Source organism: Galeopterus variegatus, unplaced genomic scaffold (genome assembly GCF_000696425.1).
Source record: "Galeopterus variegatus unplaced genomic scaffold, G_variegatus-3.0.2 Scaffold946, whole genome shotgun sequence".
In the NCBI taxonomy this organism is placed as follows: domain Eukaryota; kingdom Metazoa; phylum Chordata; class Mammalia; order Dermoptera; family Cynocephalidae; genus Galeopterus; species Galeopterus variegatus.
In genome coordinates this window covers 216656-244234 of record NW_007727057.1, presented here as the reverse complement: position 1 = coordinate 244234, position 27579 = coordinate 216656, and the positions used below count along the sequence as shown (strand labels likewise).

General features: G+C 34.3%; 1 protein-coding gene across 2 annotated transcripts in view; it reads left to right on the top strand.

Annotated features, from left to right (window-relative positions):
* Positions 1-1045: 1045 nt before the first annotated feature.
* PNPLA8 (patatin-like phospholipase domain containing 8) overlaps positions 1046-27579 on the top strand; it is a 49509-nt gene continuing 22975 nt past the window's right edge. Inside the window, exons 1-6 of one of the 2 annotated variants that reach the window (XM_008573635.1) lie at positions 1046-1245; positions 11465-12479; positions 12624-12773; positions 20388-20539; positions 22998-23092; positions 25673-25844. In XM_008573635.1, the coding sequence (XP_008571857.1) occupies positions 11721-12479; positions 12624-12773; positions 20388-20539; positions 22998-23092; positions 25673-25844 (1328 nt within the window). In that variant the 5' untranslated portion in view covers positions 1046-1245; positions 11465-11720. Of the gene's footprint in view, positions 1246-11331; positions 12480-12623; positions 12774-20387; positions 20540-22997; positions 23093-25672; positions 25845-27579 lie in introns of both variants that reach the window. The other variant, XM_008573634.1, reaches the window with a different exon arrangement.

Sequence of the window (27579 nt, the reverse complement as noted above, 5' to 3'; positions counted from 1 at the left end):
CCTTCCTTCCTTCCTTCCTTCCTCCCTCCCTCCCTTCCTTCCTTTCTTTCTTTCCTTCCTTTTCTTTTCTTTCATTTATTTATTTATTTATTTATTTATTTTTGGTAAGATAACTGGTAATGGGATCTTAACCCTTGACTTGATATTGTCAGCACCAAGTTCTCCCAAGTGAGGTAACCGGCCATCCCTATAGAGGGATCCGAACCCGTAGCCTTGGTGTTATCAGCACCACACTCTCCCAAGTGAGCCACGGGCCGGCCCTTAAAACTTTTTTTTTTTAATGAACACTGAAATTTGAACGTCCATATAATGGTCATAAGATTCATTTACTTTTTTCCAAAAAACATTATTTTTTTTTTAACCATTGAAAAATGTGAAAACCATTCTTAGCACACAGTTGCACAAAAACATGCAGCGAGCAGGGTGTGCCCTGAGGGCTGTAGTTTGCGGACCTGGTACGCATAAAATATCAGAATTTGACAAAAATGTAAGTGCGGGACCATTTGTGGGGCAGTATATGCTAACTTCCAATAAGATAATATATGCTAAAGCTCTTTGGAGTGACATTTAGACCGAGTGGCCGTGCCCAAGAATGGATATTTAGGAGGTGTCACTAGGAACGGTGACAGCAGCGTGGTAGGGGCCGGCCGAGCCGCTCACCACCCTCTAGGCGGCTGCGCCAGCACGGAGGACCGGACAGAGCGCGGAAAGGGCCTTCAGGGACGTGGAGATGAAGGCTTAGCTGCTGAAAGGGGATGGCGGCCCGCAAGCAAGCAAGCCTGTACTCAGCTCCGAGGTCCCGCACGCAGAACAAAATCAAACTCCCACAGCTCACGTACCCCTGCAAGACCATAAACGGGTAACACTACCCGCCACCAAGCCACGCCGCCTCTCCGGGCCCACGCAGGCGCGTGCACGCACGCACGTCTCTCGCAGCGCGTCCGCCTCGCGCTCTGTTATTCTCTATTGCGCATGTCTTGGAGAGGGGCAGGGAGGCGATTGACAGGGAGTCTGAAGCCCTACTCAGGTACCCAGGAGGGGAACCGCACCCTGCCGGCGGGTAGACCTGGAAGGCCTGTGCGTCACTTCCGCTAGGGGCGGGGCGGAGATACGGAGGTGGCGCCTTGGCGGTTGCGCCTGTTTTTCTGTTGAAAGCTCAGCTGATGCAGGCCCGCCAGAGTGGACGTCAACGCCGGGAAAAGGCGAGTCACCACTGCCACCGAAGTGATTGCGGCCTGCAACCCAGTAAGTGGCCGTAAGGGGACAGGGGCGTGACGACAGGAGGTAGGCTGATCGCTCCGGGCACTCGTCCGGGCCTTCAGGTCTATCTCTCTCTCTTCTGAGGGTACTTCCAGAATAAGAGGGTGGGGAGACGCCCGGCTTTGAGGAGGTCCCCAGGAAAAAGCTCCAGAAGGCGACCGGGCACCGGAAGGAGCCCGCCGGTCTTGGGGCTGATTGGTGCGCAGCGCCCTCCCCTTTTCCACCCCACGGGTTTTGCTGCCCCAGAAGAGCACTGTTTGGGTTTCCCTGGTCCCTCCCTGCGCCTCCTGTCCCATCACCACGATTCCCAGCCCAATGTCCCGGAGTCTGTCTGCCTTGCCTTGGACTGTGGTATTCTCCAGCAATTCACTGGTGATTCTCAAAACGGTTACCCTATTCTACATCACTTTCGGCTGTCAGTGTGCACCTGGTGATTCTGTTGCTTGATATTTTTTTCTATCAGCTATTTCTTTTTAAACCCACCCATATTCAATTCTTATCTCTTGAGGGATTCAGATGTGTACTTTTTAAAAGGTGGTGGTGCATGAGTCATAGTGTTGCAATGCTTCCTATCCCTGTATCATTTCTCTCATTATGCTGGGCGGAACCTGGTTTCTACATCTAATTCAATGATAATTTTCAAGAAAAGTCGTGACTCCTAGGAACAAGTTAGAAGAGATGTAGCATAAAGGACATTTAAAGGACTGTTTTGTTTTCAGTGACAATTGTATCCTGGTTCTGCAGTTATGTTAAGATTTCAAAAATCACAAAAGTATGTTTCAGTGTATCAAGAAAATGCCGTTGAAATAGTGAAATATTAAGAATTTTAAAATCTAAGGATTCTTTAAAAATATATTAGACGGTGAAATGAGAGTTTTTACCTCATATGGGCCAGTTGTATCAAGCACATCGTTGCTCTTTTGTTAAATTGCTCATACAAATTAGTTGTACTTTCAATATAAGAAAGTATTTTTATTTGGTAATTTTTATTACAAAGTTTTTCTCAGTGTTGATCTCGTTTTTCTATTTCTATATCAGTTCTAAGTTAAAGTCTTGTAAGCAATGTCCTTTTAATAAGTGATGTTGAATGAAAGGATCAGTTTCACTAGTTTATATATTCACTTGTTACACATGCAAAGAACAGCGTGTACTTTGAGGCTTTTTTTTTGTTTGGTTTTTTTTTTTTTTTTCCCCCTTCAGTTAAGATAGAGGGATTGTGCTGAAGCATGCCTATTGCTTCACTGTGGAACATATAAGTATTTGTATAAAGGTCAGAGTTAGAACTCTTAGCCCTGGACAGCCTCCTGTCCTGTCATTTCTTAGTTCTAATCCTTTTCTCCCATCTCATGTATTTTATTCTGTTCATTATCTGTTTCTTTTTAAAACTTGCTTTTGTATTTTAGAACTCAGCCCTGGACACCTTCCTGTCCTGTCATTTCCTAGTTATAATCTTTCTGTCCCTTCTCATGTATTTTATTCTGTTCATTATCCATTACTTTTTAAAACTTGGTTCTGTATTGGTTTACAGTGCCATGATTTTTTTTAATATATCTTTTCTCCTATGCTTTTTTTCTTCCTTGGGATGCTTTTCTTCCTCTTCTAACTCTAGATGGCACTCTAGTCTCTATCCATGTGATTTTCTCTAAACCAGAGTTTTAACATTGGAAACCCAAGGTCCCTGAATATTCTGAAATGTCATGGAAAATGTAATGTGTATTTCCAAATAAACATTTTTCAAAGAAAAGGAGTTTTTATGACATTCTGTGGTCCCCAAATAATCAAGTATTGTTACTGTCAACTATCCTTTGGTAAATCCATCCAGTCTCATGGTTTCAGCTGTTAACAGTGCTGATAACTATACCCAAATCTATAGTCTATGTACATTTCCATTTGAATGTCCCACTGTTTCTTCATCTTGTAAATCCAAAAGAACATAAATTTTTCTTTCATATTAAATTGGCCCCTTCCCAGTTTTCTCATATTCACAAATGACAATCTCCTTATGTCTCTGATTTAAAACCTTACAGTTCTTTTGACACTTCACCCCTCTTCACCCCATTGGTGGCTATCACCAAGTTCTGTATTTTGTTGTTTTTTTATTTGTTACTTTTCCCTTGCTTTCAAAACGTGGCTCAGTATAGCCACCTTCTCCATTCTAGTACTATTGCCTTAATGCAGACCCTTGTCACCTTTTTACCTGTATTATTGCAATAATTAAGTGACATCCTCTGTAAATTCATTTTTTTCCATTCTCAGCTGAGCCTCCACCTAGAAATCCCTTGATTGCTCTAGTTAAAACTCCATTTCTTTCCCTAGTGGTTGGTCCAAGCCTCTCCATTCTATTTATACCTCGATTGTATTTATATTACCTCTATTCTTCCTTGCAGTTTTCTCAATTGATGATGGTGCCTCTCACTTTACATTCATCTCCCTGTCTTTTTTCAGTCTAACTTTTGTTCTCAAAACGCTTATCTTGCATTTACTAATGTGATTTGGGAGCAATTAAGTGTGTTGATTTTGTTGATCATTGCTGCATTTTGTAATTTTTGCTTGATAGTTATATTTTCTGAGACAGGTGTATTGAAATCTTTCATTAGATCATGAAATTGGTTAGCCTTCCTGTTAACTGTTCCCATTTTTTTGCTTTATAGACTATATTTCAAAGCCAACTTGATGGGTGTATTTATAATTAGTCATTATGGTTGTATCTCACTGGAAAGAAACAATGCAAACTCCTTACCATAGTCTAGGCTTACATTGCTTTGTCTTCTGCCTAACTCTTGGGCCCATCTCTATCATTCTTCCCCTTCCCACCTTCCCTTCAACAACCTTGTCTTCTTACCATTTCTGAATATACAGAGCTCATTTCCATCTCCAAAGTGTTGGTTGCTTTTTCTCTCTACCAATAATGCTTTTTTCCCAGATTCTCTTAATAATTTTCTTCCTCACTTCATTCAGATCTCCACCAAAATGTCAACTCAATACTCTTCTCCCCACAACATCTAAAATAGCACTTTCTGTGCCCTTCTTATCCTATTTGGCTTTAATTTAATTTATGATACTTCTCAACCTGATGACATACATTATATTAGTTATTTGTTTATTTGTTAATAGATTGGGTTGTCCTCCAAGGCCTACAAGACTCTGAAGTTCAATAAGTAAATGGATTATTCTTTTTATTGTTATATAGTGTCCCCTCCCTTTTTATCCTTATTTAATGTTTTTCCCTTAAATTTACCTTGAAGGGCTTTTTACTTTCTGTTGGTTAGTTTAGTCCTGGTATATAATTTTTCCCAGTCCTTTGTTTTCAACCTTTTTTTGTCATTATGTTATAGCTATGTCTTGTAATTAGCATACATCTGGAGTTTTTATTTTTAAAATGTTGCTTTCCCTGTTTACTCTTTCTACAGTTTTCTTTTTGCCTCTTTATTTTTGTTCTTTCTGTTATGTCTTTGAACATTTTAAGCTTGCTTAATTTTTTTCTATGCATTTCTAAATCTTGGTTATACATTTTTCTTCTGGCTGTATTTGTTGGTCCTCTCAAGGGGGTGGTTTGTTTCCTTGCATGTTTTGTAATTTTTGAGAGTTAATTGCAGATGATGGTTGCTTAGTGTAGGAGGCCATTGCCCTGATCTTTGGAAGTGCCCTCACATGGTGGTTTTGGTCAATTCTGCTGAAGTTCATCAGCTCTGACCAGTTTCCATTTATGTAGGGTCTCTGCACCATGACGATTATATGACTGCAAATCCAGGCCTGTGTTTCCTCTTAGACCTGTAGATTCCCACTGTTGGTTTTGAGCATGGCTTTTTATCAAGTATCTTACATTTTATCAAGTACCTTATATTTTATCAAGTATTTCTGTGTTGTGGGGGTTGCGGGGCTTTTATGATTACTCAGCTTATCACATTGACTACAAGTCCTAAGGAGTTTAGAAGAGGCAGGAAGGCAGACAGGTTTGCTTCTTTTCTCTCCTCCCCTATGTACATTTGGGTATTTTAAAATAATATGTGCAAATGCAATTTAGAAAGAAGGACTTTAGTCCAGACTGTCTTCTTCTGGACAATTGGTATGGTCTTTCTCAGTGTCATCTTCTACCTCTTCCTCATATAATTTCTCTAGGTCCTGCAGTAAATTTTGACTTTGCAATTTCTGTACATACTGTATGTGCTTTCTTACATGCTTTTCTGTGTTTGCTTGTGTTTATTTTTTACCATTATTTAGAATTCTTTCCCTTCTCATATTTACACATAATAAATTCTTTTTTCAACTTTGCCCAGTTTTAGCCCTTTTTTAAGACCCCCCTTCATATCTGCTTTCCCTGTGTCTTCCATTCACATGGCACCTTCTGTTAAAGTGCTGTAAACATTTTACTTTTTCTAATTACAAAAGTGATACCCGCTCATTGTAAAAATTCAAAGAGTAGAAAAGCAAAATGTAAAAACCTTTCTCATTCTTTCTTGCTCCTTCTCTTCAGTTCACAAGAATGGAAAATTGGTGCTTGTCCTTTCAGAATCACTGTGTGTATGTGTATGTCAGCACATTTCAACCACACATACAAGTTTTCATTTTCTTTTTTTTTAATATATGTGGTTATGTATGTCTACATATCTATGTTTATGTATATTCATGTATAGATAATATGTATCGTACTGCAGATTGCTTTTTTTTTAAGACTTTTTTTTTTTAGAGCAGTTTTAGGTTCACAGGAAGATTGAGAGGAAGGTACAGAGATTTTTATATACCTCTGCCTCCACATGTGCATAGCCTACTCCATTATCAACGTCCCCTGCCAGAGTGGTACATTTGTTACAACTGATGAACTTACATTGACATATAATTGCCCAAAGTCCATAATTTACATTAGGGTTCACTTTTGGTGTTATATATTCTATGGATTTGGACAAATTTATAATGATATATATTCATCATTTTAGTATCATGTGGTGTATTTTCAGTGCACTAAAAGTCCAATGTGCTCTGTCTGTTCATCCCTTCCCCACACCCAACCCGTGATCTTTTTACTGTCTTCATAGTTTTGTCTTTTCCAGAATGTCATATAGTTGGAATCATACTGCTACAGTCTGAAAGTTTGTATTGAAAGTCTCAATATTCAGTATCATTTGTTGAGAAGACTGTCTTTTCTCCATTGTTTTGCCTTTGCTCCTTTGTCAAAGATCAGTAACTATATTTAATTGGGTCTATTTCTGGGCTCTCTATTCCACTGATCTGTTTGTCTTTTTTTTTCACCAATACCATGCTGTCTTGATTTTTGCAGCTTTATAGGAATACTTAAAGTCAGGTAGTGTCAGGCCCTAATTTCGTTCTCCTTCAAGATAGTGTTGGTTTTCTGTGTCTTTTACCTCCCATATAAACTTTAGAATCAGTTTGTTGATAGCCACAAAATAAATTGCTGGGATTTTGGTTGGATTGTGTTGCATCTATAGATAACATTGTGAAGAACTGACATCTTGATGATACTGAGTCTTCCTATAGAATATAGAATATCTTTCTATTTATTTATTTCTTCTTTGATTTCTTTCATGAGAGTTTTGAAGTTTTCCTTACAAAGATCTTGTACATATTTTGTTAGATTTGTACCTGAGTATTTAATTTTTTGGCATGCTAATGTAAATGGTATTGTTTTAAAACTCAAATTTCACTTGTTCTTTGCTAGTATAGGAAAGCTTTTGTATATTAGCCTTTTTGTATATTAGCCTTGTATTCCGTAATCTTGCTATGATTGCTTATTAGTTCCAAGAGGGTTTTTTTGTTGATTCTTTTGGATTTTCTACAGTGGTAATCATGTCATGTACGACCAGAGACAGTTTTATTTCTTCCTTCCCGTGTGTATATCTTTTGTTTCCTTTTCTTATCCAATTGCATTAGCTAGGACTTCTAGTATGATGTTGAAAAACTATGGTGAGAGGAGACGTCCTTGCCCTGTTCCTGATCCTAGTGGGAAAGCTTCTAGCTCTCACCATTATGTTTGATGTTAGCTATAGGGTGTTTTTCAGATATTCTTTATCAAATTAAAGAAGTTCTTTCTATTCCTTGTTTACTGAGAGTTTTTATGATAAGTGAGTGTTTGGTTTTATCAAATATTTTATCTGCATCTGTTGATATGATCATGATTTATTCTTTTTTAGCCTATTGATATGATAGATTACATTAATTGATTTTCAGATATTGAACCAGCCTACATACCTAGGATAAATCCCACTTGGCCATGGTGTATAATTCTTTTGATAGATTGTTGGGTTTGATTTGCTAATATTTTATTCAGGGTTTTTATATCTGTGTTATTGAGAGATACTAGTCTGTCGTTTTCTTGTAATGTCTTTGTGTGGTTTTGGTATTAGGGCAATGTGAGCCTCATAGAATGAGTTAGGAAGTATATTCCCTCTGCTTTTATCTTCTGAAAGAGATTATAGAGAATTGGTATAATTTCTGCCTTAAATGTTTGGTGGAATTCTGCAGCAAACCCATCTAGGCCTAGTGATTTCTGTTTTGGAAGGTTATTAATTATTTATTTGATTTCTTTGATATATATATAGGCCTATTCAATTTCTTCTTGTGTGAGTTTTGGCAGATTGTGTCTTTCACGGGATGGCTTATTTCATCTAGGTTATCAAATTTGTGGGCATACAGTTATTCACAGTATGTCCTTATTATTCTTTTAATGTCCATGGGATCTGTAGTGATATCCCCTCTTTCATTTTTGATAACAATAATATGTGTCCTCTCTCTTTTTTTCTTAGTTTGCTTGGCTAGAGACATCAATTTTATTGATCTTTTCAAAGAAGCAGCCTTTGGTTTTTTTGATTTTCTTTATTGATTTTCTGTTTTCAATTTCATTGATTTCTGCTCTACTTCTTATTGATTCTTTTCTTCTGCTTACTTTGGATTTAATTTGCACTTCTTTTTCTAGTTTTCTCAGATGGGAACTTAAATTATTGATTTTTTGATCTTTCTTTTTTTCCAATGTATGCATTCAATACTATAAATTTCCTGCTAAGCACTGCTTTTGCTGCATCCCACATATTTTAATAAGTTGTGATTTTATTTTAATTTAGTTCAAAATATCTTTTAATTTCTCTTGAAATTTCTTCATTGTCCTCTGTGTTATTTAGAAGTGTGTTGTTTTCACATCATCACAGACACTGGGCATTATCAGACATGTTAATCTTTACCAGTCTGCTAGGTGCAGTCTGTTAATTTGCATTCATTCAGTTATGACTGAAGTAGTGCACATTTTCAAATATTTATTGGCCACTTGTGTAATTTTTTGTTAGCTGGTCTCTCTCATTCTCCACTCTTCTGTAGACATGATTTTTTAACTTTTCTATGTTGGTTGACTGTGTTGGTTAACTTTTCTGTGTTGGCTTTTAAACACTTTTTTATTATAGAAAAATTTAAGCATATACAAAAGTAGAGACAAAGTATTAAAAAAAAGAAGTGTGTTGTTTAATTTCCACATATTAGGGATTTCCAGATATCTTTCTGTTATTAATTTCTAGTTTAATTCCATGTGGTCTGAGAGCAGACATTGTGTGATTTCTATTTTTTTTTTTTTTTTTTTTAATTTTTAAGGTGTATTTTATGGCCCAGAATGTGGTCTATCTTGGTGAGTGTTCCATGTGAGCTTGAGATAAATGTGTATACTGATGTTTGATAAAGTCGTCTGAAGATGTCAGTTATATACAGTTGATTTATGGTGGTGCTGAGTTAAACTGTTCTTACTGATTTTCTGCTTGCTTTCCTTGCTTTGAAATTAATATAGCAGCTACTCTTGCTTCCTTTTGATTAGTGTTAGCATGGCATATTTTTCTCCATCCATTTACTTTTACTGTATAAGTGTCTTTATCTTGAAAATGTTTTTTTATAGACAACATAGTTGGATATTGGGTTTTTTTGTCTGCTCTGACAATCACTTTTAATTGGTCCATTTACAACATTGACATTCATTGTGGTTATTGATATAGTTGAATTAATGTCAATCATATTTGTTACTGGTTTCTATTTGTCACCCTTTTTCTATGTCCCCACTTTTGTTTTTCACTCTTTTTCTGCCTTTTTTAGTTTTCATTAAGCATTTTATATGATTCCATTTTCTCTCTTTTCCTAGCATTTCAGTTATGCTTTTATTATTATTTTTTTTCTTCTTTTTGTGGTTGCCCTAGAGTTTGCAATATATACTTATAACTAATCCAAGTCCACTTTCAAATAACACCATACTACTTCACAGGTAGTATAAGTAGCTTATAATAACAACATAATCCTGATTCCTTCTCTCATTCCTGGTATCATTTCTGCCATTCATTTCACTTATACAAGTATATAAGCATGTTTAAATATATATGTAATGTATATGATATATACATAATTGTTGCTCTTATTATTTTGAGCAAACTGGTATGTTTTTATTTTACTTTCACTTATCCCTTCTTTAGTCTACTTTTCTTTATGGAGATTTGAGTTTCTAACCCATATTATTTTTCTTCTCTCTAAAAAATTTATTTTAACAATTCTTATAAGGCAGATCTACTAGAAAAAAATTCCTTCAATATTTGTCTGAGAAGGTATTTTTCCTTCATTTTTGAAGAATAATTTTGCAGGATACAGAATTCTAAGTTCATGTTTTTTTCCTCGAAACACTTTGAATATTTCACTTTACTCTCTTCTTCCTTTCATGGTTTCTGAAGAGAAGTTCAATGTAATTATCTTTATTACTCTATATGTAAGAATTTTTTCCTCTAGCTTCTTTCAGGATTTTTTTTTTTAATCCTTTATTTTCTGTAGTTTGAAAATGATTTGCCTAGCTGTAGTTTTTTTGGAATTTATGCTGCTTGGTGTTCTCTGAGTTTTCTAGATCTGTGGTCTGGTGTCTGACATTAATTTGGGGAAATTCTCAGTACTTAATATTTTAGATATTTCTTCTGTTCCTTTCTCTTTTCTCCTTTTGGTATTCGTGTTACATGTATGTTTCACTTTTTGTAGTTGTCCCACAGTCCTTGATAGTCTGCGTTTTTGTTTTTGTTTTTTTGGTCTCTACTTTTTTTTTTCTCTCTACTTTTCTGTTTGGAGGTTTCTATATACCTCAAGCTCAGATGTTCTTTCCTCAGCCATGTCCGGTCTTTCAATAAACCCATCAAAAGCATTCTTCATTTCTGTTACAGTGCTTTTGATCTAGAGCATTTCATTTTGGTTCTTTCTTAGGATTTCCATCTCTCTGCCTGCATTGCCTGTCCTTGCATGCTGTCTACTTTATCCATTAGAGCTCTTAACATATTAATCACAGTTGTTTTAAATTCCCTGTCTGATGATTTCAACATCCCTGCCATGTATGTTTGCTCTGATGTTTGCTCTGTCTTTTCAAGTTGTGTCTTTTTTTTTTCACAAAGGTCACTGACAAAAAATTTATTCCATTAGAACAAATAGCCTTCTTAATCAAATATTCCTTTTAGCATGACTTGTAATTTTTTCTCCATAGCCGGACATAATGTTTTGGGTAAAAGGAACTGCTGTAAATGGGCCTTTAGTAATGTGGTGGTAAGGTGTGGGATGAGGGGAAGTTTCCTATAGTCCTATGACTATTTCTCAGTCTTTTGGTGAGCCTGTGCCATTGGACTGTGAACTTCACAAGTGCTCCTCAGTCTTTCACCTACCATAGGTGGAATGGGATAGCTAGAGTGAGCTGGAGTTGGGTATTTTATTCTAGTGTGACATAAACTAGTCAAGAATTTAACAATAAGGAAGAATAAAAACAGCATAGCATCTAAATTGCATATTACATTATGTGTTGTAGGAAAACTTATTTATTGGGAAACTTCCCAAAATTAGTTCTTTCCCTAAACATACTGCTCAATTTATTTTTTCATTGACATCTGTACTGAGAGGTGAGTTATTTTCTATTAGCTTAGAAGTGAAATTTATATCAGCCATATGGCAATACATTATTCTGTCTGTTTTCAAGACAATTTGCTGAGTTTAGTTTAAATAGTCCTGTATTTTATATTATACCCAACTTCAATTTTAACTTGATTCCTAATTTTTTTTTTCTTGCCATTTCAGGTAAGACCATGAATTATGGCATTTCTTAAATGAAGCATTCAGGAATGAAGTGAGAGAATGTCATATAGAAAATAAATGAGTTTTAAGTTATGTCTATTAATTTGACAGTAGATGTATATATTTACCTCCTTAGTAATGCAAGAAGTCTTTGTGGAAAGCAGAGAAGCAAGCAACTACATTTCTTGTACTCATCTAAACATTTCTGGAGGATAAGCCACATCAGTCTACAAAGAGGTTTTCATACAAGCAAAATAAGATGTAAATGGACCCAAAGTGAAGCACATTCTTGCAGTAAGCACTGTTATTCTCCAAGCAACCATGGTTTACATATTGGAATTTTGAAACTTAGCAGTTCTGCTCCCAAGGGACTTACAAAAGTGAGCATTCGTATGTCCCGTATTAAAAGTACTTTGAACTCTGTTTCAAAGGCTGTTTTTGGTAATCAGAATGAAATGATTTCACGTTTAGCCCAATTTAAGCCAAGTTCTAGAATATTAAGGAAAGTATCAGATAGCAGCTGGCTAAAGCAGAAAATCGCTAAACAAGCCATCAAATCTCTGAAAAACTATAGTGACAAATCAGCAAAAAAGAGTCCTTTTCCAGAAGAGAAAAAACACATTATAGATAAACAAGAAGATATAAACAAACAAAGCCTTTTTTACTACACGAGTAGTATAACTACAAAATTTGAAGAGTCATTCTACTTTTTATCAAATCATATTAATTCATACTTCAAACGTGAGGAAAAAATGTCTCAAGAGAAGGAAAATAAACCTTTCCAGTACAAATTAGAACTGGAAGGTAAAAAGGTTGAAGAAGGGAAATCCAGTTCTCCAGATTCTGCCATCCTGACTGCTAAACCAGACTCAGAATCTTCTTTAGATACTGTGGACAAGCCTGCAAGTTCCAGTGGGATACCTGAAGTTCTTCCAGTTTCTACTAAACAAAGTATTGCTAACTTTCTTTCTCGTCCCACAGAAGGTGTACAAGCTTTAGTAGGTGGTTATATTGGGGGACTTGTCCCCAAATTAAAATATGATTCCAAGAGTCAGTCAGAAGAACAGGAAGAGCCTGCTAAAACTGAGCAGGCTATCAGAAAAGACAAAAATGCAGAGGAGAAAAAGCATTTATCTCTTCAGCGAGAGAAGGCGAGTTGTTATTCAGTGTGATTTTAAATTGTATTAATTTTTGTCAAATTTATAAGTTAATTTCATAATGGAACTTAAGAAACTTTAAGCTTTTGTTAGAGCAGTTTCATATTCTAACCATATGCATTTAATATATCTTTGTAGATTATTGCAAGGGTGAGTATTGATAACAGAACCCGGGCATTAGTTCAGGCATTAAGAAGAACCACCGACCCAAGGCTCTGTATTACTAGGGTTGAAGAACTGACTTTTCATCTTCTGGAATTTCCTGAAGGAAAAGGAGTGGCTGTCAAGGTAATTTCTGATTTATCTAATCTGGTTTTGTGTTGGAATAAAGATACTAATAAGCCTTCTAAAATGGAGAAGGCAAGGCCTTCTATTTTTTTATTTGAAATTTTTTGTGATTTTTATCATACATGTGATATATTATATATTCAATAATTGCCCCATTTATTCTATGATATACATTATGCTAATGGGTTCCTTTTATTCTATGATATAAATTATGCTATTAGTACAATGTCTAACTTTGAGATTAAACATTTATAAAATAAAAGATGAATAACAGTATATTAGTTGATTTGCCTAACAGCTGCCAGATTTTTCTTAAATGCAATGTACATGGCTATACTACTCTTTTAAAACAGGAAACATAATTCGTATGTAAAGCCATTGCTAGTTTTTGTTTCGTGGTCTTTTAATATTTGAAAGTCTAAAAATTTTTATTACTTATTGATAATTGAATTGGTAATTATATTTAGTAAAAGAATTTGCTTTTCTTTGCCTCATTTTTTTCAAATATAAAATAGTAGAGATAATTTAGACCCATTATAAATAGACTGCTTTCAGAGAAATGGTATAAAATATGGTGGGTATAGTTGTGTCTCTTTACATCTGTACTGTTAAGACTATTTTAAATTTTTGATGAACAATTTGAAAATATATAATGATAGATGTTGAAATTTTATTAGAAATCTATTAGTGCTTATTTTTAGCTTGCCATTGAGAAAATTATGTTAGCTTAGTTCACATTTATTTGACTTTTTGACAGACACCTTGTTGAAAAATTAAGTATTTGAATAATGTACACTTCTGTAGTTTTATATTGTATAACACAAACAGAGGTTTAGTATTTCATGTTCCTAAAATTTGGGATTATCTTTCATATTCATATAATCTCTTACCTAAAATATAGATTTTCCAAATGTACATATACTTTTAAGTATATTTCACATTTCAGTGATGTACTGAAAGCAGAGATCTAAAATAAAATTACATGCTGTCTTAGTCTTTTCAGGCTACTATAACAAAATACCTTAGACTAGGTAATTTATAAATAAATTTATTTCTCACAGTTGTGGAGGCTGGGAAGGCCAAGATTAGGTGCCAGCAGATTCAAGGGGTGAAGGCCCGTTCCTTATAGACAGCAGCTTCTTGCAGCATACTCACATGGCCAAAGGGGCAGGGCAGCTCCTTTCATCCTCTTTTACAAGGGCATTAATCCCATTCATTAGGCAGAAACTTCATGAGTTAATCACTTCCCAAAAGGCCTCACCTCTTAATACTATCACATTGAGTATAGGGTCAACATATGAATTTTAGGGGGGCACCAACATTCAGACCATAGCACACACTTTCATGAACTTTTTAAAAACATTTTATTCAAGTATAATACATATACCTTTGTAAGCATAAAGTTCAGATGAAGAAACAGAACATTACCAGTGCCTCGGTGTCTCCTTTGTGTCCCCCATTCAGTCTCAATCTCTCAAAAAGGTAATCGCAGATTAGTTTTGTCTGCTTTTATACATTATATAAACTATTGTGATCATTTCACACGGCATGTTAATAGGAATGGTTCACATTGTTGTGAATAGTTGTAAATCATTCATTCTCCTTGCTTTTATATTTCATGGTATGAATGTATTTCAATTTATTCATTGTACCACAACTTATTCATTGTACTATTGATGGATTTCTGAGTAGTGTGCAATTTTAGTCTGTTATGAAGGGTCTTGCTACTTGAAGCTTTGAGTACTCTTTTTATCTTGCATAACTGATCCCACATCTAAGGACCCTCCAATAACAAGAAGAAATGCAGTATAGGAATGTATCTTCAGATCAATTATTAATGAAAATCTAGATAGGCTGAGGAAAGTTGTCATCCTTACCGTAAATACTAATCATCTAAAAGACCATGAACTGAGTAATTGCTTAAGACATGTCTGCATGTATTCTCTCATGTGAGCTTTCCCACTAAACTTTTCTTTATTATCAAAAGCTGAGCTTTTTGAAAATGCTATAATTTTTTGTTATAAAAACACCTATATGAATTTTACTTTTCTATGTGTATACCATATTTATGGTATCCATATCTAAGGAATTGTCTTTGGTACCTAATGCCCTACAGAAACTAGTTTTTCTCTTTTGTGTGCTGCATTTATGGCAGCCACATCTAGGGAATTGTCTTTGATAATTTTTTTTTATTGTTGGTGATTAAGGTGATCTCCTTGCATTGTATTTTTAAATAATAAAAATCATCTATTGTTTTAAAAAAGTGCAGCACATGGACATTGTAGAATACTAGGGGAAAAAAAGCAAAAGTAAAATAAAAATATACTTCTGCTACCCTGAATTTATATCACTGTAGTGTGTTAGAGTATATCTGTACTAATCAGATTAAGCTGGATTGAGCTCTGATAACGAACAACACCAAAATTTCAGTGACTTAACACAACAGTTTATTTCTCACTTGTGTAAAGTTGGTTGTGGGTTTGGGTGATTCTCTAGCACAGTGAACCTCCATGTGGTAGAGGTTCTATTACCTGTATCTCAATAGAAGGCCTACTCCATGATTTTTATAGCAGGATGAGGGTATTTCAGCAGAAGGTGCCACAGGTCTTTTTTCTACTCACGACCTATGTATCCAGTCCAATTGCATGGGCCTGAGAAGTACAGCCTTCTCTGTGCTTGGAAGGGAAAAAAAACTGGGTATTGGTGAACATTAGTAATGTCTGCCACAATATTCATCTGGAAATTGTCCTGTGCATATATGCTCAAATAAACTCATTCTGTATATACTGTTTCATAACCTGTTTCTGAGTTTATGATGTGCATCTTTCTGTATCAGTAAATGTTCATCTATCGTATACCCAGTTCAAAAATGTTCTTTATAACTGATTGGATTCAAATGTGGGTCCAGACTACAGCAAACATTGCATCTGATTATTTCTCTAAGTCACTTATAATAAAACACTGTCCTTCCTCACCCTTGTCTTCCTCACTCCTGCCTTCTTCATCCTTACCTTCAAAACTGACTAGTTAAAGAGACTAGGATGATTAACTTGTGGAATGACTCTTTTCTAGATTTACCTAGCTTCTTTCTAATTGGTGTTATTTTGTGTTTCTCTTTCCTTTTTGTTTCCTGAACACTGGCATTTAAATATAAAGGCTTGATTGAATTAAACATTTTCTTGCTAGAGCACATTGTAGGTAATGTCCTGTGCCTCATAATGCATTGTATCAGGACACACATAACAACTGGTTAAACCACTGTTAATAACACTAAGGATGACCACTGGATTAGGGTGTTGACAGTCTGCTTTTTAATTGAACAGTTATGCTAAGGCATTATCCCATGAACCATTAACCTAATCATTTTCAGAACTAATCATTTCATTAGAGTTGCAGAATGATGAATTTCTAATTCTATCACTCTTTCTACATTATAATTGACATTCCCCTATAACATAGAGCTTTCCTTCACCAGCTGAAGCTATTTAGGTATTCTCAAAGGCAAATTTTACATGAAAGACAAGAGAAATGCTTAATTTCTTTTTTTTTATTAAGAATATTCATGAGATACAAAGTTGATTGTTACCCTCGTGCCCTTAATGTGAGGGCCAGATTCATACTGGCAGCATACCCATTACCACAAATTGCTACTTAATTGCTTTTTAGGCACCAATTTTCAAAGTAATGTGTTGCTTTAATAGTTGCCTCGATGATGACATGAATTTTTTGTACCTTTAAAAAAATTATCATTATGTATTCATGGGTTTTCATAAATTAAATGTGTTTCTACAATCTTTTTTCTCCCCCTCCCCTTTTTTAAATGTTAAATTTGTCACAACTTTGACTAGTAGGGCCCCCTTCAAATTGATTCATATATCCTCTGTTTTATTTTAATCTTTTATAAAATTATTATATGTAGAAAATATAGTACATATATAGCTCCATGATTTTTCAAAAATTGGACACATGTATATAACCACTACCCAAAATGACAATGTTACCAACACTCCAAACATTATCCCCAAAAAGATTGACCCATTTTCCTCAACTCTAGCAGCATAGATTAGTTGTGCCTATTTTTGCATGTTATGCAAATGGAATGATACAGCATGTGCTTTTTTATGTCTTTTTTTTTTTTTTCTCTTAACATTATCTTTGTGAGAACCCTCTATGTTGTGGGATGTAATTGCAGAACGTTCATTTTCATTGTGGTATATTTTATAGTATGAATATACCGTATGTATTTATCCATTCTACTACTGATGGACTTTTGGCTGGTTTCCAGTTTGGGAATATTTAGGAATAGTGCTTCAGGGATGTGTCTTTTGTAAAACACGTGTCTTCATTTCTTTGGGGTGTATACCTAAGAGTAGTATTGCCGGTCATAGAGTTGTATATTTTCATCTTTAGTAGATACTGCCAAATAGTTTTGCATAGTGCTTGTACCAGTTTATACTTTCACCAGAATTGTATGAACCTTCTGTTTTTTCTACTTCCTCTCCAACACTTTATATTTTTTATCATTTTTATTTTAGCAATTTTGTTGGTGTTAAGTGATATTAAATTACTGTTTTAATTTGTATTTGTCTGGTAGCTATGAAATTCAGCATCTTTTCCAGTGTTTTGTTTTTATTTTTGTTTTTATGTGGCTGGTCAGTGGTGGCTAGGGATCCAAACCCTTGACCTTGGTGTTATCAGCACCAAGCTCCAACTGAGTTAGCTAAATTGGCCAGCCCTTTTTCCAGTGTTTATTGGCCATTTGCACATTTCCTTTGTGAAATGCCTTCTCCAGGTCTTGCCCAATTTTCCATTGGGTTCAGCTTTTTTTTATTGATTTGTACAATTTCATTATATAATATGGCTATAAGTTTCTTGTCTTATATATGTCATATATGACACACACACACATACAAGAATACCTAAAACATGCACACACACACACATACAAGAATACCTAAAACAATTCATGGAAAAATGAATTAAAAAATAATATGAATCTTTCCGTGAACTTTTTGAAGACCCTTCATTTGTGTGTGTGTGTGTGCATGCATGTGTGTATGTCTTGCAAATGTATTTTCCCACTCTGTGGCTTACCTTTTCACTCTTGTGTTTTTTTGGTGAACAGATATTCTTAGTTTTGATTTAGTCCAATTTATAAATATTTTCATTTATGGTTAGTACGTTGTGTCCTGTTTCAGAAATCTTTGCCTATCCTAAGGTCATAAAGGTAGTCTCCTGAGTTTTATTCTAAGACTTTGTTTTACCTTTTACAGGGATATACTTAGATTTGATTGTATGCTGTGAGGTAACAATCCTGACCTTTTTTTCTCTTTTTGCATATCTAGTTGACCCAGACCATTTATTGAAAGGATTTTGTCATAAATCATGCAATTATATATGGGTCTATTTCTAGATACTGTGTTTTGTTCCATTGGTATATTTGTTTGTTTTTGCTCCGATACTGCACTGCCTAAATTATTGTATCTTGTAATAAATTTAGTACCTGTAGTGTAAATTCTCTTTGTTTTTTCCCTTAATATTGGCTTGGCTATTTTTGACATGTCATATTTCCATATAAATTTTAGAATCAGCTTATCTACCAAAAAATGAAAAAGTAAAGAAGAAAATCATGGTGGGATTGCATTGAATCTGTGGAGCAATTTAGGGTGAATTGGGTCTTCGAAGACAAAATTGAGTCCTCAGAGCCATAAACATGGTATATTCTTCCATTTATTTGGGTCATCTTTATTTTCCTAATTTTAGTATTTAAAATTTTTTTAATGTGGGCATCTTGCACATCATTCATTGGATTTTTTTTTGTTAAATTAATTTTTAGGTATATGATGTTTTGAGATGGTAATTTTATTTTTATTTTAACATCTTTTACTGATAATTTTAATATGAGCATCACTTTTTGGTCTTTGATCATTTGATACTGGTTTCACATACATTATAATTTTTATGAGTGCTAGACATGGTGAATAAAAAAATTGTATAGGATACAGATTATATCAGATGATTTCTTTTTCCAGAGAGTTTATTTGTTCCTCTGCTTGGCATATAGAATAGGGCACTGATAACCTTAATTCAGTTAGAGTCAGAGCGGTGTCATGGATTTGTTACAATTTCGGTAAGACCTCTAGTTTGTCCTGTTTTGGGAGCATTTTCTTCAAGGGCTTTCAGTTGAGAGCCTGGTGTGTTTACTACCATCGCCCCTTTGGGTCCTAAAATCTCAAGAATACAGAAAATTCCACTCTGATTTTTAGAGATCTTCAGCAATGCCTCCCATACGTCATAGTTTCACAATCTAGCAAATGTCTTCAGGCGAAACCAGCCATGTAATTGAAGCCTCTTAGGTCTTCGGTTTTGTCACTCCAAACCCATGAAACTCTAAATGCTCAGTTGATTTCTCTGTCCTCCATTTGTGGCCCTCTGTCTGAACCAAATCCAGTTTTTTGATCCTTCGCATCTTCCCAGAATCATCAAATGCCCCAAGGAAAGAAAAGCTATAGTTTACCAGTTCACTTCCCAGCAGTTATGCTCCCTCCAGATTTTAGCCCCTCCTGTCCTCATTGCTTGAGGAATTCTCTGGTGCCTTTAAACAGATGGTACTTTCTTGTATTTTAACAAGCTTTTCTAGTTGTTGGCTTTTCTAGTTGTTCTTGGCATAAGCATTGATCTCTCGCCGATTGTTCCATCCTAAACAGAAATGGAAATTTGCATTTCCATCCTTACCCATTGTTCAAGTTCATCTTCTGGGGCCTTGGAGCTCAATACTAGCCAGGGCAAAAAAAATTTTTTTTGAAAAAAAAATTTATTTCTGTTTTGATTGATCATAGAAAAGAAACTAAATGAGTGATATGTTAGAAAATTATTTGATTTAATGAAGGTTAAACAGCAAAAGAACAGCTGCCACTCAGCCATTCTCTGAAACCTGGAGTCCTGACCATATGAGATGCTTCTTTGTACAAAAGCTAGAGAATCTTTGGGAAGCTTGACATAGAACCCTAGAATTTAAGCTCTTGCCTGCAATCAACAACAATGTGAAGTTGAATGCCCAGATATTTAAATTATTTTGTTGTAATGGTCAGCTTTTACCTTCTACCTTATTTTTATTTATTAACTAACATTTATTTATTTTCCACCATGAGGTCCCCTTGTATCCCAGGTGCAGCGTATACAAGATGATTTATTTTTTCCTTCTAATAAAAGTTTAATTACCAAAAATTACTATGAAGCAGTTTCATCCTCTTACCTTTAGAATTTGGACAAAATATTGTGTAATTGTTATAATGTTAACTTAACCTTTCATTGTAACAATACTTCGTAAATTTGTGTAAAGTAAATTGTTCTCTAGTTGTTACGCATTGCATCTTTTAAAGAAAATATTAGGATGGAGGTTAATTTTTGTCCTCAATATTAGGACGAATATAGTCTAGATATTAATTGACATTAATGTGTCAAAAACTAATCTATCTTTTAAGATTACTGAGGAAGTAATGAACACTGGTACCTTGATTTCATGTGATAATCTACATGTGTTGGTTAAAAATAATCATATCTTTTCACTCTTGATTTGACTAAAGCAACAAACTATCTTTTCTCTTAACATAGGAAAGAATTATTCCATATTTGTTACGACTGAGACAAATTAAGGATGAAACTCTTCAGGCTGCAGTTAGAGAAATTTTGGCCTTAATTGGCTATGTGGATCCAGTGAAAGGGAGAGGAATCCGAATTCTCACTATTGATGGTGGAGGGACAAGGTAAGGTTAGAAAAATGATTTTTAAAAACTACAGATTCAATTCAGCTTTAGGGATTTAAAAAAAAAACAGATTTAATGTAATTATTATCATTATAAAATCAAATTTTAAAATAAAACAGAAAATTGTTTTAAGCTACTCTAAAATATACCCAAATTACTTTTTATTTCTATTTGATGTAGTATTCATATTTTAGTTTTGTCTTTTCAGAACTTTTTGGTAGTTTATCAACTATTATTCTTTTATCAACTATCGACTTTTGTCTCTTATCAACTATTATTCTCTTAAAATCTTAGCTTATCAACTATTATTCTCTTAAAATCTTGGCAGTGTTTTGTAATTTTAGCTTTTTTTGTTATGTTTATCTTACCCATATATATCAGTGGACTGGTCACTTAATAAAGTGATGGGTTAGAAAAGGAGTCTATGTCAATAACTTCCTGGCTCCCTATGTCTTCACTTGTAGATGCCAGTCCTGGTGCTAACTTGTTGAAGAAACAAATGCATTTTTTGTTTAGAAGGAGATAATCTCACTATCAGGGTCCATCCTTACTACTGGCAATCCATTCGTCCTTCTTATTCTCTTAGTTTGTATAGTTCCTGCCTACTTGTTGCTTAGATTCTTTGGCATTTCTGAACCTTTTCTTCATTATTTTCTAGGTTGGGTTTCAGTTCCCTGCCATCTCTACTGTTACCTCTTAGATTTATAGTACATGCCCTGACTGTTGTTCTTAGCTTGAACTTAACCCTTCTGATTTCTCTGTCTGGTAAACCTGCTTTACCAATCACTCTTGAATATGTTCAAGTACTGCCCTTATTTTTTTGTTAAATTCCATGGTCCTATATGTCATCTGAGTCTTTTAGACTTTGACATTAATGTGAGGGAGGGAGTTGAGTGATGAGAGAAGGAAGCCATTTAATAATCTAGGCATAGAACAATAAAGTACTAACTTCAGATGGTGGCAGTGGGAAACAGGAGGAAGGAAAGATATACAAGAAAATTTTGATAAAAAGGGGGAGACTGGATGTGGTAGAAATAGGTTCAGATTACTCTAAGTGTAAATCCTGTAGGTGACTAGGTCAGAATTGCAGGGACAGGTGAGTTTTGTTTCGGACAATGTTAAATATAAGGTTACATACATCCATATAGAAGTGCTCAGTTGGCCAACTGAAGAGAGAAAAATCTTAGATGCTAAACATCCTACAACGCACAGGACAGCACCCCATAACAGAATTATCTGACCCAGAATATCAGTCAGGCTGCTGCTGAGAAACCTTGGTTTAGTATTTTTTTGTTTTTTTGTTTTTTTTAATGAGTATACAAGTAATTAGAGAAACTTGGGAGAAAAAAAGAAAAATATAAAGAAAATAAAAATCGTAGCTCACAACTCCAAGATTATTTTAATATTTTGATTTGTTGTCTTTAGATGTTTTTCTTTGTGAATATTAATTTCCTTTATATAAGAGACAAAGGAGGTCACATTGTTAAATATGTTTTAATCCAGCATTATCTTTAATTCTTCATGATTCACCTTGAATTAATAATGTATATCTCTCGTAAGTCATCTTGTCTTCTTACTTCTTTTCAAATCCAAATTATTTGTTGCCATAAAAAAGAAATCAGCATCTTTAGTTTTCTACTTTAATCTTATGATATTTACTAGTGACTTCCTGTTAGCAAGATCAAGGCACAATTTGACTGTCTAGATTTTATTTTGTGGTGCCTAAATACCGTGTATTCCGAGACCTATCTCCCCCCTACCTTGTATTGGGAATAGAACTTCTCATTATTTTTGTATATTCTTCCAGTGTTAAGAATTGTCCACATGGTACACACACCCTGAGTTGGCCTTCACCTCTGAGGCTATTTCATCTTTTCACATTCCTTCATGAAGTTATTTACTGCCTTTGTCAAGGATTGAATAATGAACAAAATCAGCAGCATTAATTAATACAGTCTTAATGCAGAGGATTATCCTAAGGTTATCAAGAGTTTTAAAAAATGAGTAAATAAAAGGGAGCTTAAAAATCTGACTAGTGAAACATACAAAGCACAAATGTATAAAAGCATAGGTGATCAGCTGTAATTGGTAAGAGAAGATACCAACATATGGCATCCCAAAACTGGTGAGTGGAGATTTTAAATGTTTTCCAGAATTGGAGTGTTTTAAAAAAATCATATATTGGCACATTTTTGTATTCTTATTTAAAGAAATACTAGTATAAATTTTAAAATGTGTTGCCATAGCAGAGGTTTTATACCATTTTTAGATACTGGATTTTCAAAATTGATCCTAAAAATTTGGTAAGGCAATTCTTACTGATGCTAATTTATATTATTACTTTTCATGTCAGTATATAAGCTATAAAAGCAATTTGTAGAACTGTTTTACTTAATAACTTAAAAAATTAATTTTCCTTGAAACAGGAATTCTTATTTTGCCTTTATTTTTTCTGCAGGGGTGTGGTTGCTCTTCAGACACTGCGAAAATTAGTTGAACTTACTCAGAAGCCAGTTCATCAGCTCTTTGATTACATTTGTGGTGTAAGCACAGGTAATTATAATGTAGAAGTGTATTTCATCAGTGCATTAAGGAAAGGAACAGTAGCCCTTTATGCTTAAATTGTGGTCATTCTCTGAAACAATGGATATTAGTTTCATGTTTTGATGATGAATAACACTTTGCTTAGTGAACTTTCAAAAATGTTTATTATGAATATGTTAACATTCAGAAGTAGATTTTAAGGTGCTTTTTAATATGTTTTAAATAAGCTACACTGACAAATACAAATTATGTTATTGATTTATGGTATATTCACCTTAAGGAGAGTAATGAAATACAAGGGATGTAGGTACTCATATTTTACTTGAACCAAAAGAAAATTAAAGATGGATAAGAGTTTACTTTCTTGTGAGAGGTGTCTCTCTTTGAGGAAATTGTTTTCTATACCACTTTATATCTGGTTGGTTGAAGCCAGAACTTAAATTACTAAATGTGAGAATCTGTGTTCTTAAAAGGCTACTTTTAAATATTGCTAGTTGGTATACATTTAAAATTGTAGTTTTGTGTTTGTACAGAAGAAATTGGTAATTTAGGATACAATTGTTACTGAATAATATCTTAGTTTTTGCAGACTCACCATCAGATGAATTTTCGTTTTCTGTTTGTTTTTTTTTTTCTATTTCCTTACATCAGCTCTCTCACCTGTCTGTATTTTCCTCTCCTCCCCCCTCCCCACCCCATGTGTACATTAAGCCTCTCAGGATACCCATAGCTATTGCCTACCTCTCAGGGAGTATTCAAGGACTATTCAGATTACAGATCTTTTCTGTGTATTTTAATGCTTGACCTGATAATTTCTTACTTTACATTAGTTTACCTTTCATAGACTTTATATCCATTTCTTTTAAGTTATAGTAGTACTTCTAAAGACCACTATAAACAAAACCAAATGATTTCTGTACATTATCTGTGTTGAGCATGACAGATGTTGCCAAAGGGCATGTTAATTGATGCTCAATTTTCAGAACTAAATAATGAGAGCAGTTACAGGGACAATTCAACAGAATAAGGAATCAGTGATTCCAATAATGTTCTGCTGAATGTTAATTCCTCAGGATGTGAGCAAATTTGGAAAATGCTGTGTTAAAGGAAATTGAACAGGTTTCTCTACAGAGGGATTTCTGAGATCTTTTAGTGTGTTAAAAATGTATTGTGACTTTTAAGATAGGAAAGTAATATGTATATTCCAAATTGATTTAACTCTGAAAACTTCTTTAAGAAACATTTCCCATGACTAGCGTTCTTTGGTACAGTTTTTGAAAATATCCTGACCATTTCTTTAAAATTTTGGAATGGTCCTGGCAATTCAAACAGTTAAACATGTCGAAAAGCTAACGTCTTGCTTTGGCACAACTGTTGGTAGTGGGTGCTCAATAAAGAGAATCTCAAATCTCAGAGATCCATCCATGAAGTACAGTATCAGTTTATATAATATGTACATTTCTGTATTTATCACAATATATCTTTTCTATTGTGTCTTCTAGCTTATGTTCACCTTAACTTGTATTACAGTACTTATAATTTTCTTTTCTTTTTGCCATTTTGTATTTTCTAAGTTTGTTCGCACTTATGATTTTTATAAAGTTAATAAAAATATAGTTAGTTTTAGTTTAGTGTTTTTACTAGTTCAGTAAAATTAATTTAGTTTTTTAATATCTGCTCATCTTTTTAGTAGCTCTACTTAAAAAGAAAGGAAGTTAATTTTTTTGAAGATTATTTGTGTTAATTAGAGATTTTCTGCAAATTAAAAAATAATTTCTAGTATAGTTACGTCATAATGTATTTTTAAAACATAAGCTGTCTGATCTTTTATTAGAATAACACAAAGTATAAAATATGTAAAACACATTATGATAGTGATTTCTTGCTTTTTCTTCATATTTTATCACAATCTCAGATTAAGCAATGACGATAATACACGTGTTGGCCCTGTCAAGGGCCCCTTTCCTAATACCCCAAAGTTTTCTCCTCCCCTTTTTCTGTAGTTCAGGGCTAGGCCAGCTGGACACACTAGGTGGTAGTGTGTCCTGCCAATTTCAACTATATCTGAGATTGACTAAAAAAGACATGCCAGAGTACCTAATTTCTTTAATTGCGTTGGTTCCCAAGACAAACCTGAAAGAGAGTTTGCTTAATGAATTTGGTGAGTTGTCAAATATACTGTATTCTATAACCAAAACTAAGTAATTTAATAATGTTAGAAAGGACATTATCTACCACAATATCTTTCTTATATATTAAGGTAAAACAATACATATATATATATATATATATATTAAATTATCATCTTCATTATTATAATTGGTTAGCACTTATTTCATCCTTTTTGAAGCCTGATAAAGCCCTTTACATGTGTTATTCCAGTACAGAAGACTTAGGAATTTTAGTTATTATCCCCATTTTACAGATGAAAAAATTGGAGCTCTGAGAAGCTAATTAATTTGTCCAAGATGATCTAGTATAGGTATCAAAGCTATAGTTTTAGCCAGATCTGTGACTCAGGAGTTCTTATACTTATTAAGTTCTCTAATGTCATAGCTGATAAAAAAAACTAAAGATTCTTTCTTTCAGGTGCTATATTAGCTTTCATGTTGGGATTGTTTCATATGCCCTTGGATGAATGTGAGGAACTTTACCGAAAATTAGGATCAGATGTATTTTCACAAAATGTCATTGTTGGAACAGTCAAAATGAGTTGGAGCCATGCATTTTATGACAGTCAAACATGGGAAAAGATTCTTAAGTGAGTTATGATTATCCTTTTTAAAAATGTTCTAATTATATAGGTAATTGTGCATATTACAATTTGAAAAATACAGAATGTACAGAAGAATATCATTAATTCCACTATTAGACATAACTAGTGTTACTATTTTAGTGAATCACATTCTAGTCATTGTTTTCTTGGGTGTGAGATTTGCATGTAAAACTTAACAGTTGCCTTTTAAAAAATATATTGTATATAGATAATATTTATATCCTATTATTTTTACGTAACATATTAATCTTTTCTGCATCATTCTTCTAAAACATGTAATAATTTTTAGATTTCTTTCCAAATATTACAAAGCCAAAAATGTAAGCATAACATAGAAACTTCAAATCACCCACAGTCCTATTATTCAGAGCTGTAGACCTTGCAGTATATTTCCTTCTAGTTTTTTTCTAGACCATAGTACATATTTATATACATTTTATGTAGCTGAAATTATATAGTAGTTGCAAATTTGTATCTTTTCTCTTTTTTTCCAACTTTATTAAGATCTCTTGACACATTTTTAAAGAGTACACTGTATTCCAGAGTGTGATGTTACCATATTTTCTTAACCACTTCCTTTTAGGAAATGGAAAAGAAATATTTATAGACGGTTAAGACATTTATGTTGTTCCTAATTTTTTGTGATTGTAAATCACAATGCTATGGTAAGAAACTTTAAATTGAAATTTTTGCCCACATTTCAGAATATATCAGTTGGTCAGTTTATAGGAAGCACAATTTTGGTGTTAAATGTTTTTTTTTGTTTTTTTTTTGTCTTTTTCCGTGTCCGGCAACGGTTCGCAACCCTTGGTGTTGCCCCCGTGCCTCGCTCAGCCAGTGAGCGGGAACCGGTCTGTATGTGGGATCCGAACCCTCGAAGGGAGCGCCGCCGTGCTTCCCAAGTGGCGCACTAGCACAGTGCGCCACCGGGCCGGCCCTGGTGTTAAATGTTAATGTCTTTTTAAAATAAACATTATATGGAGAATAGAGAATATATAATGAAAATAATTTATAGTCCCCCTAAGAATAAAAGCACTATTAATGTGGTGATGTTATTTCTCTCCAGAATTTCCTACATATAAACAAGTGTGTGTGTGTTTGTGGTTGTGAGTGTGTGTATATTCATCCCCTTCACAAAACTGGGATGATAATGCACATATGGTTTGTATCCTACATATTCACTCAGCATTTTATCACAAGTGATTTCCTATTTTTTTTTTCCTTTAAATTTTTATTTTGTCGACATACAATGTGGTTGATTATTATGGCCCATTACCGAAACCTCCCTCCCTCCACTCTCTCCTCCCTCCCACCCAACAATGTCCTTTCTGTTTGCTTGTTGTAACAACTTCAAAAAATTGTAGTTGTTATATCTTCTCCCCCCTCCCCCGGTTTTGTGTGTGTCTGTGCGAGTGAATTTATTTATTTATTTATAGCTCCCACCAATAAGTGAGAACATGTGGTATTTCTTTTTCTGTGCCTGACTCGTTTCACTTAATATAATTCTCTCAAGGTCCATCCATGTTGTTGCAAATGGCAGTATTTCATTCGTTTTTATAGCTGAGTAGTATTCCATTGTGTAGATATACCACATTTTCCGTATCCACTCATCCAATGATGGACATTTGGGCTGGTTCCAACTCTTGGCTATTGTAAAGAGTGCTGCAAGCTCCCATCCCTTTTAAATGAGGAGGAATTCAGTCTCAATTCTGCACTCTTC